Source organism: Arachis hypogaea, chromosome 1 (assembly GCF_003086295.3).
Source record: "Arachis hypogaea cultivar Tifrunner chromosome 1, arahy.Tifrunner.gnm2.J5K5, whole genome shotgun sequence".
Lineage (NCBI taxonomy): Eukaryota > Viridiplantae > Streptophyta > Magnoliopsida > Fabales > Fabaceae > Arachis > Arachis hypogaea.
Window position 1 is genome coordinate 102,254,995 of NC_092036.1, and position 10,947 is coordinate 102,265,941.

The window sequence follows — 10,947 nt, forward strand, 5'->3', positions numbered from 1 at the left end:
TGCCAACAAACTATAACTCAAATTGTATAATCTCTTTATATTCATCTACAAATTGCGGGATTGAGTCTTACTCTTAAGTCTTAACTTTAAAAAAGATAACTAAAAAATATCTTTTTATGGTTAATATTTAAATATAAAATTATTTTTATATTTATAAATATCTTTTATAAAAGATAACTAAAAAAATATTTCATATAAAATAACATAAAATTATTTTACTTTCTTAAAATATCTTTTAAAAATATAACTTTAAAAAAAGATTTTTTTAAAAGATGGCACAAATAAGCTCTATATAACACACACATATATATATAACTGCGAACTGGTTGCATTACATGGAAGCTCAGTGTTGATGATTAAAGTTTAGACTATTTGCATTCTCTTTACTGTCTTTCTTTTGCTTTTGCTTAAATGGTGTTTTTGGTTGCGGAGAAAAGAAGAAGAGATGGCATACGAGGAAGTAATAACGAGTGTGATGAGCTCCGATCACGCATCAGTGGTGTCAATGAACCTCTTTGTAGCTCTTCTATGCGCTTGTATCATCATAGGTCACTTGCTCGAAAAGAATCCATGGCTCAATGAATCCATCACCGCCCTTCTTATTGTGAGTAGTTCATTCCAGCAACTAACTAACTAACCTTTTTTGGTTGCATCTTTAGCTTGACAGACTAAGGACTAATGAATTACTCCATAAAAGTCTGTTGTTGGCTAATGAATTACTACATACATAAGGCGAGATTTGAAACTTGACAGGACAAGTGAACTGACCACTTGACCAACTTAAGTTAGTTAACTAACAAACTAACTAATTATCTAAAATGCTGATAATGAATTCCGATCCGGTGTAGGGTCTGTGTACAGGAGTGTTCATATTGCTAAACACGGGAGGAAGAAGCTCTCACATTTTCGTTTTCAGCGAAGATCTTTTCTTTATTTACCTTCTCCCACCTATCATTTTCAATGCCGGGTCAGTTCTACGTTTTCTGAAATTTTGTGTGTTAAGTAATGAACTAATATTTCAATTGAACGCTTTAATTCTTACTTACATTGCCCTGCTACTCTAGGTTTCGAGTGAAGAAGAAACAATTCTTTCGCAATTTTATGACTATAATTCTCTTCGGAGTCGTTGGAACTTTGATATCATTCGCCGTCATATCACTGGGTAATAATTTCTACTCAAAAAGTTATGACAAGTTAATTGCTTATCTCAATTTTTTATTTATAAACGTTATTCATTTTGATTAGGTGCTATACACTTATTCCAGAAATTGGATCTTGGTTCACTCAAGATTGGAGATTATCTAGGTATGATTAATTAAAACAGTAGTAATATCCTTCTGATATAGTGAACATTCTCTTCAAACTCTTACGTGATTTTCCTAAATGCAGCAATTGGAGCAATTTTTTCAGCAACAGATTCTGTTTGCACTTTGCAGGTCAAAATTTCAAGATTCTTTTTCTCCCTTTTTTTAAACTAAAGGATAGTTGTTTAAACTATGAAAACTACTTGTGTTGGTAATGTCAGGTGCTTAATCAGGACGAGACACCATTACTATACAGCCTAGTGTTTGGGGAAGGGGTAGTAAATGATGCTACTTCTGTGGTGCTCCTCAAAGCAATTCAGAATTTTGACCTTTCCCACATTGACTTTGCCACCGCTTCAGAATTATTAGCCAACTTTTTATACTTATTCATCGCAAGCACTGTGCTGGGAATTTTAGTATGTCTCCATCTGACCCAAGAGTTTTGTTCCCTTGTCAGTTGTCTCTGCTGCTTTTTATTTGAGACTGTAATTAATTACAATTTTCCAAATGAACCTTTTTTTTGTCAGGTTGGATTGCTTAGTGCATACATTATTAAAAATCTTTATTTTGGCAAGTTGATCAGGTATATTTTAGCCATATCATTATTGTTATTATTATTATTAATGTACATTTTTTTTCATTTAAAGAACTTGTCACAAATGGCAGGCATTGTACCAATCGTGAGGTTGCTCTTATGATACTGATGGCTTACCTTTCATACATGCTTGCTGAGGTGAGAATCTCCTTTTAATTTTAATGGAGGTATTTTTCCATGTCTATTCATTACTGATGCAATTAATTCCAATACTAATAATTTTATTTTCTTTTGTAGCTATTTGCTTTGAGTGCTATTCTGACCATGTTCTTCTGCGGCATAGTTATGTCTCACTACACATGGCACAATGTTACCGAAAGTTCAAGAGTCACAACCAAGTACGTCAAAAATTTCAACATGTTTGATTTATTATGAGATTGCTGATCCGAATTAACCTATTGCAGGCATGCTTTTGCAACATTGTCATTCATTGCTGAGATATTTATATTCCTTTATGTTGGGATGGATGCACTGGACATAGAGAAGTGGCGATTTGTAAGCCAAAGGTAATACTAACATTTCTAGATGAGTAAACTTTGTAAAACATGAAAATTTTAATTAACATTTTTGGTATCTTGATTCATTAGTCCTGGAAAATCAGTTGGGATCAGTTCAGTGCTTCTAGGACTTATCCTAGTTGGAAGAGCAGCATTTGTTTTTCCTCTCTCATTCTTATCCAATTTGCTCCAGAAATCCCCACATGTGAAAATTGACATGAAGCAACAAGTATGTGTTTTCTTTCCCTGTTTTCAGTTTCTTTTCGGAGCCTTCCTTGGTACATGACCCTGTCTCCTATGATCTTGTTTCACAGGTCACAATCTGGTGGTCTGGTCTCATGCGAGGTGCTGTTTCTATAGCACTTGCTTACAACCAGGTGAAGTAATCAAACTTCATGGCTAGCTTTCAATACTAACTAAATCTGCGTCTGGTTTAGTAATAAACTGAATCTTTGACATGCAGTTTACAAGGCTAGGCTACTCTGAGTCGCGTGAGAATGCCATCATGATCACTAGTACCATTTCTGTTGTTCTCTTCAGCACAGTGGTTAGACACTAATCTTTTCTTGATCAACTTGGTTTGTAAGTAATAAAACAAGTGTTTGATTGAAAATATTGAACTAAAAGTCAACACTAAGCAATGTAGTGATGATATATTAGTTAACCGTGAAAGGAAAAGGGGGACTTTGGTGGATTTGAAAAACAGTAGTGTCAATGCATCATTTTCTCATACGTGTGATGTGATCCCAACATGATATATCTTTGTAATAATGTTTTAAAAAAGAAAGGAAGGACCATAATTCATTTTGTTGTAACTTTTGAATAAGTGCAGGTGTTTGGGATGATCACAAAGCCACTTGTGAGGTTACTGCTTCCTTCTTCCAAACATATAATCAGCATACCGTCCCCACCATCGACCCCAAAGACACTGACAGAACCCCTATTGGGCAATGGACACCATGACTCAGGGCCCAACAATGGTGACAGTGTAAATGGGCCTAGCCCAAACCGATTGCGTATACTTCTGAACATGACTAATCGTGGAGTACACCATTATTGGCGCAAGTTTGATGACTCTGTTATGCGTCCTGTCTTTGGTGGGAGGGGTTTTGTACCTTACGTTCCAGGTTCACCCCTTGAACCGAGTCTTCCGCAGTGGCGTTCAATTACTTCACCTACAGCTGAAGAAAACTTATGATTTGTGAAGATACTACTGATTTTGTATTGTGGTTATGGCATAAAATCGGCTTTCGGTTGTGCACTATAGCCTATATAGTTAGAAGATTTCAGCTTCAGATAATACCAAAAAGGGATACTAGAATAAAGGAAAAAAGATACGACGAAAAGGTTATAGAAGGAATGTGAAATTGTCATTTTTTTTTCTGACATGGGGTTTTTTTGTGTTAGTTTTGCCCCCCCTGTTTTTGCTGACATAGAGAGAGATGGGTGGGATTGATTGCTTGTAACTTGCAACTTTATTGGGCCAGATGATTGTATTTTTGGGTGTGCATTTTTTTGTGTGTACAAAATTATCGATGAAAAGGTGCTGACAGTTAGTTAATACAGTTTTCACTTTCTGCAAGCTAGATTGTATTACGATTATTTTTTGAAGGAGAAGTTTGAGAGTCCTATAATTGCGGGAAGTTCTAAGAAGACAGACAACAAATAGGGCTATAAAAAGTAAAAACATCAAAAGGCTAGCTATTATTGAAAAGGAAGGAATAGTTCACTGTACATTCATTTCACACAGCATCCCGTATCACATTATCAACATCTCGAGTAAAACCATCACAATAAACAAATGAATAATCCTGTGTATAATCATTACAGAGAAATCCATGATTTCAGAATGTGGGCTATTCTCTACAAACAAGCGGCAGAGTTTTCTATACCTTATGGATGAATATAGTAACCAAGTACCACACTGACAAGAGCAACCATGCAAACAAACAGTAATGGAAACCCACCAGCCTGAACTCTTCTCATATCTACTTTCCTCCTCATATCCTCCTAACAAAACATGGAAAAGATCCATATCAGACATTGAAAATTTATCAATCAACAACAAAATTGTATAACAAAATTGCATCAGAATAACATCAGCCCACAATAAGAATGTAAACAAAGGTGAACTCACTTCTCATTGGAAGGGATATATAATTTACTAATATGAGGAAAATATATATAATAGTTGCTACCAAGTTTTTTGCCAAGGGGAGCCACTGATGAACATTTAAGCTTATTATTATTAACACTTGAGCAAGTGGAAAACAGGATTCACATAGTTTCTCGGTTTATAACTATGGACAGATAGGAAACCTACCAACTCTTTTCTAAGCAAATCTTTTTCTTGAGTGTTCATTCGCATCTCCTCATCCAGCTTCAAGATGGTTACATCAGCCTGCAAACATCATAATGTTAATTGGTTTCATCTTTGAAGCTCACATACACACATACAATAAAGAAAAATTGCTAAAAAGGAATTGAAATTCGAATCATATACCAAGGTATCTTGTAACAACCTTTTACGGCACTCATAGAACTAGAAAATTATCACACAGAATTTTTTTTCCTGAAAGTTTTTTCAGTAATACCAAGAATGTTTGAAACTTAGAATTGACAATCATTCCGCTACTTAAGGTTCAGCTGTTAGCTAAAAGAATGATGTGATTGAGATCATTTTCGCAGCAGACATTTTAGAGTTATATTAAACTGCGAAATAAAAATCTTGAAATTAAAATGACTTTTACATAAAGTTCAATATAGATTAAAGATATCTCACCGCTCTTAGCTTTGTATCCATTATACTTAGCCTTGACTTCAATTGCTCATATTCCTCAGCTGAATTCAACTGTGCAGCATCATTTTCGGGCTTTATATCAGGCACATTCTCATTCTCAGAATGTCTTGCAACAACATCCTCATCCCTTCTGTCTTCTTCCATATTCTTGGCTGTTTCCAATCCTTTGAATTCCTCACAAACCTACCACAAGAAATGAATAACGGGAAAGAAAATATTATTTATCATTATTCATTAAGCAAAGCACGGACATCACCATGATGAACAAAAAATATTGATGATCTACATATACAAATTGTCTATGAGATCACCTTCAGAGGAGGAGGTATGTTCTCAACTCCACTAGGCACCCTATCTTTTTCCATAGGAACTTTGTTTGATTCCTGCTTCGCTTCGCCATTTACTGGAAGCAAAACCGGGGAAGAAGATGGGCTGATGAGGACCACCCTCAGTTTCTTCTCCTCAATATACTTCCCACTATCTTTTGCAAACTGCAGAAATATGTAAAAGAAACGCTTCAAAATCATCCAAGAAAACAATAGGGCTACTATTGAACCAAGTGTTAATGACAGAAAACTAATTAACCATATCAGAGGTGATGTCATCTTCAGTAGTTCCGAAGGGGACAATTGTGCTCTGAATGAGAAATTTGTCTTTGCATTGCATATCAAGTGGTTCTGTTCGCTGAGCTTGCATAGTAACTGCATCATCCAACACAATACATGTATATAACACAATTATGCATATACACAAGGGTTTTAGAACTCGAAGAAGAAAAGAATACCAGTAAAATCACATGTTTCCTTTGGCTTGATGATGCCTAAGTTAGGTCTAACACAATATTTCTTTGGAGACGTTGTTTTCACCTGCACATTGATTCAAAGTTGAGATTTTTTACTTTTGCATATTCATTCAAGATTGGTGTTTAGAAAAGAAAGAAACGAAAGTACCTTAAAAGCAACATACTGATCGGACTTGTTTACAATTTGAACCTGGCACGAGCTTTGTTTCTTCAATTCAACTACACCGCAAAGAAGAAAGAAAGAAAGAAAGAATGTGAATTAAGGAAGAGTAGATATATATACAGAAGAAGCTGTTTAAGTGTAAGTGGTTGGTGAAGAAGATGGACTTACAGAGAAATCTGAGTTCGGGTGGTTGGATTTGAAGAAGCTCGGTGGTCGTCATGGGTCTGGTGTTTCTACAAATGAGAACAAAAAAAAGAGCGTCAAGACTGAATTGAATGAGTGTACGTAGAATTGAGCATTGCAAATGGCGGTAACCGTACGTGGAAATGGAACCCTAAGAAAAGAGAGATGGAAGAAGAAGAAGAAGAATTGAAGAGGATGGTGTGATGTGTGTGCAGAGAGAGAGAGAGAGAGAGAATGGGATTCATATGAATGAATTATGAAATGAGTGAGAAAGAGAAGAGAAGTGGAAATTAGAATGAAAGAAAAAGAAATAATAAAATAATAAAATAAAAATAGAGAGATGTGGTGTGGTGGTGAGTTGTTACATTGGGAAATGGGAGACAGTGAGCGTCGGTTACGTCAACGGCAGTTGGGTCTAACTCGCTCACTCTAACTCTAAGCGGTTGAAGCTGTAGTTGTACCTTCCTTACTCGTTTCACACCTGCCCTCTTTTCTTACTCTTCATTTTACTACCTATTTTCATTAGCAAAACATAATCAAAATTGGGTCACTTTACTATATAGATTGAGATTGTATAAAAAAAATATAATTTTTTTATAGTTACTTTTTATTATTTTATTAATATTTAAAATGTAAATCTTAGTATTTTTAATTTCTCTTTTATCACATAAAAAAAGTTTTATAAACTTACATCACTATTAAAATTTGATAGAAACTAAAAATTCAGTTAACTTTATAAAAAGTTGATTATTGAAAATTATTAAATAATTTAATAAATTTAATTAATTTACTATTTAATAATATTTTATTATTATCTTTTTATAAAAATAATTGAATTAATATTTAATTTTTTTCGTTGATCTTTAAAATTTTTTTAATCGCATTAATTTTTAAAAATTAAAAATATATCTTTTAGTCAATTCAAGTATTTTATCAATTAAATAATAATATATTATGTAAAGTATAATGTAAGTTAACATAATATAAATATCACAAAATAATCAGTTAACGTATCATTTTTTAATTAATTATTTTATGATACGTGATACTTAATATAAAATATAAAACATCATTATATAATTAATAAAATAATAGATTTGACTAACAATTATATTTTTCAAAATTAATATGATTAATAAAATTTAAAAAAATAATTTAAAAAATAGACTATCTTTTAAAACGAATTTAAGTATTAGTTCAAATAAATTAACTGTTAATTTATTTAATTAATCATTAAATTTTTATAAAATTATTAATTTAATTTTTATTATTCTTATTTTCATCATTTTTATTTTCACATAAAATAGTTAAATTAATAATTTTATAAAAAAAATAGTCAACTAAATGTTTGAATTATGTTCTCAAACAAAACATATCTTGTCAAAATAGTTTTGCTTGTTATCATTTTTTAATTCATTTTATCAAAATATATGTATATTTTCAAGTTAAAATAAGTATTATTCTCTTTTTTTTTTCTATTTATTCATTCTTTTTGCTTCTAGATCTGCTTTTTCTTTCCTTCTTGCATCTCATTTTTTTTTTCGAAAGCGAAATTAGAAGTCAAAATTTTTAAATAAAAAAATATATTATTTGAATTATAGTTTATTGATATTATTTTTTTATCAAAATTAATAAAAATAATTGGATAAAAGTCCAATAAAAATCTTATTCTTAAATACAAGAGATTTAATCATTAAATTATTACTACTTTCTTACCACGAAAGTAAAAGGTCATATCATTACTCATTAGAGTTACTAATTCATTCAATTAAATTGATATTTAATTGTAATTCATCTTAATAAATACATACATATATGCTTCTTTGTTTGCTTGTAATTTTATTGCAACTTTGTTAAAATGGAATCAACCTTATTCACTAAAACGCTTTGTCAATTGTCCCACATTGTTGACTTTTAAAACGAATTAATTAGGTGCCCCATCATATCATCAACATTTAAATTCTTACAACTATATATCCATATAATCTGAAAAAACCATATATATATATATATATATATATATATATATATATATAATTTGTAATAACAATAATTAAAAACTAAAGTAGAATAATATATTTTAAGAAAAAAATTTTAAATTATATGAATGAAAGTGACACTTAAAACAGTTTATCAGTTTTAATTATTTTTTATCTGAAATAAAATTATATATATATATATATATATCATTTAAAAATTTATGTGTATTTATTTCAGAAAAAAAAACTTTACACAATTACACTTAGCTTGAGAATTTATTATTTCAAATAATCACCAATGCATCTTTACGTTATACGATTCATTATTTATTTTTTATTATAGGAAAAATTTTCACCATATAGTAAAAATGTTGTATATATAAAAAAGAAATTCAAAAGCTCTAAAATATTCTATTTATTTTTTTTCAAAACCTACTCATTAGTAGTGGTTTTATTTTTTGTAATATATTTTATTTGCCATTTTTGTGTTAGTATATGGAATTTTCTTTCTATATATGCAAAAAATAACATGATGAGTGAGTTTATTTAATCAATTTATTTTGTTATTATAAGATGGGAAAAAGCAATAGTTACGAGTAGGGTCACAACATGCAACTTATCCATAGATATTAATTTGATTTCGTCTGGTCGAGTAAGGTTGTTAACACGATTCGCAGCGAGTAAAGTATGATGCGGGTAGGATTTTTGTGTAAGTCAGGTAGAGTGTGGATTGAGTCTCAATTTTATCCGACGACTAACTCGCACTTTGTATATGTATATGTTATATACTTATATAAAAATATGTTTCAAGTGGATATTGAACCAAAAACCTCTCATTAAATATAAAAGATCTTTAGCCACTAAAAGAATATTATTAATTAATAATTTAATATTTTTTATATATAAAAATCAATTCTATTTTAAATTATCATCAAATTATATAATAATTTTACATCTTTTTTGTAATTCCGGATAAGGTCAGATGTCTGGGGGTTAAGAATATATAGAATTAGGGTTAGAATATTTTCAACCCACAAATAGAATATGATTAATTTTATATAAAAAATCTTAACTCACAAATAAAACTAGAGTTAATTTCCAACCCTACCATATCTTACCCATTGCCACTAATCATCACCGGACCCTTTATTCTTCTTATATTTATTAGTATATTAATAAACACAAGTGTAGTTATTATTATTCCATATTTTAAATTATTATTAAATACGTAAAATTAGAAATATGAAATTAGGTAAGATATATTAATTAGTTAACACAGAACCAATAGGTTATCAATCACATCCCGTCACAATTATTATATAGATTACACTAACAACAACAACAATAATAATAATATATTAAAAAATAAATCAGGAAATAAACGTGATTTATTTAGTGTTAATCTATTAGAAGCTTTATGATATAACTAGCACTTTGATAATACGCACAACCCTAATTTTAGATATTGATTTATATATTTTAATATATATAAGAATAAATTTAGCTATACTTTAATGGTTGAAGATTGTGTGTACCAACTTTTATATAATTTGAAAGTATTAAATTCAAATTTAATAACTATAATATTATAAATATTTGTAAAAAAACTAGCTAACAATCACAAAAGACAATCGTCAAGAAAAAAGAGAAGAAAAAACAACGCTTTTAAAAAAAGGGGTATGCTTTTATACTTTATCACTTTTTTATCATTTACTTTCAGGAATTTGACACCAAACGTGTGCTTTATTTTTAATTATAAGTATTTTGACCAAAACAAATGAAATAAAAAAGCGATACAATATAATATGTCATATTATCCTATGTTGAGCAGCAAAAAGAAATGATATAAAGGTGTTTGTTATGGTGTTTAAAATTTATATATTGTTTAATTATTAAAAGGTTAAATATTTAATTTTAAATTTAAAAATATAGAAATTAAAAAATTTTAAATATTTAAAAATTATTATAAAAAATAAATTAGACAAAAATTAGATACTAAATAAAATACACCATAAAATTGGTCTTATAGCAAAACAAATTTTGCTCACTTTTTCTTTTCCTTTTCTTTAGAAGCATTTTTGTTCTATATTTTCTTTCTTGTTTTCGCTTTACGCCTTTACCTGATAATTAAGTAAAAACAAAACAAAAGAAAGAAAACAAAATCCCAGCTTTAAACAAAAAATATTTTCTTTATATCTTTTATATCTGTCTTCCTTTCCTACATTCCATTATTGCAAGTAGCTAGTTAAGACAAAGTAAAAAAAAAATGTTTATATTAATTAACTAATATGGTTCTTGTTTAATAGTAATGAATTTAGATGGACATGATAAAATAGGACGCTCAAAACAAGATAAAAAAAATAAAAATACAAAATTTATTATTTGTGTATTTTGTTTGATAATTGACTAAAAATAGAAAAGAATAAATTATAAAAGTTTGATTTATTATTATATTTTTCATACAAAAATTTTAGAGAAAAATATAATAATAAACAAAATAATTATAAAAAAATCGATACAATAGAAGAAAAATAAAAAAATAAAGTGTATTTTTTGTTAGTATTTTTATGATTTTTTTGTTAAAAAAATATAAAATATACTAATTCAATATTTTTAGACACAAT

General features: G+C 29.4%; 2 protein-coding genes across 2 annotated transcripts; one reads left to right on the top strand and one right to left on the bottom strand.

Annotated features, from left to right (window-relative positions):
- The first annotated feature begins 319 nt into the window (after positions 1-319).
- LOC112704807 (sodium/hydrogen exchanger 1) lies at positions 320-3,975 on the top strand. The gene is made up of 14 exons (XM_025755746.3): positions 320-604; positions 849-967; positions 1,065-1,162; positions 1,246-1,305; positions 1,390-1,436; positions 1,526-1,720; positions 1,832-1,887; positions 1,971-2,037; positions 2,137-2,237; positions 2,304-2,405; positions 2,487-2,625; positions 2,711-2,773; positions 2,860-2,943; positions 3,229-3,975. Exons 1-14 carry the CDS (start codon positions 446-448, stop codon positions 3,592-3,594), a joined length of 1,656 nt encoding a protein of 551 aa, XP_025611531.1. The 5' UTR covers positions 320-445; the 3' UTR covers positions 3,595-3,975.
- A 102-nt stretch (positions 3,976-4,077) lies between these two features.
- Positions 4,078-6,709, bottom strand: LOC112704823 (vesicle-associated protein 1-3). Its single transcript, XM_025755747.3, has 9 exons — positions 6,482-6,709; positions 6,330-6,394; positions 6,147-6,217; positions 5,981-6,062; positions 5,782-5,897; positions 5,508-5,687; positions 5,179-5,379; positions 4,720-4,797; positions 4,078-4,406 (listed from the first exon to the last, which is right to left on the bottom strand). The coding sequence occupies exons 2-9, from the start codon at positions 6,379-6,381 to the stop codon at positions 4,290-4,292; spliced, it is 897 nt and encodes a 298-aa protein (XP_025611532.1). The 5' UTR covers positions 6,382-6,394; positions 6,482-6,709; the 3' UTR covers positions 4,078-4,289.
- Positions 6,710-10,947: the final 4,238 nt, after the last annotated feature.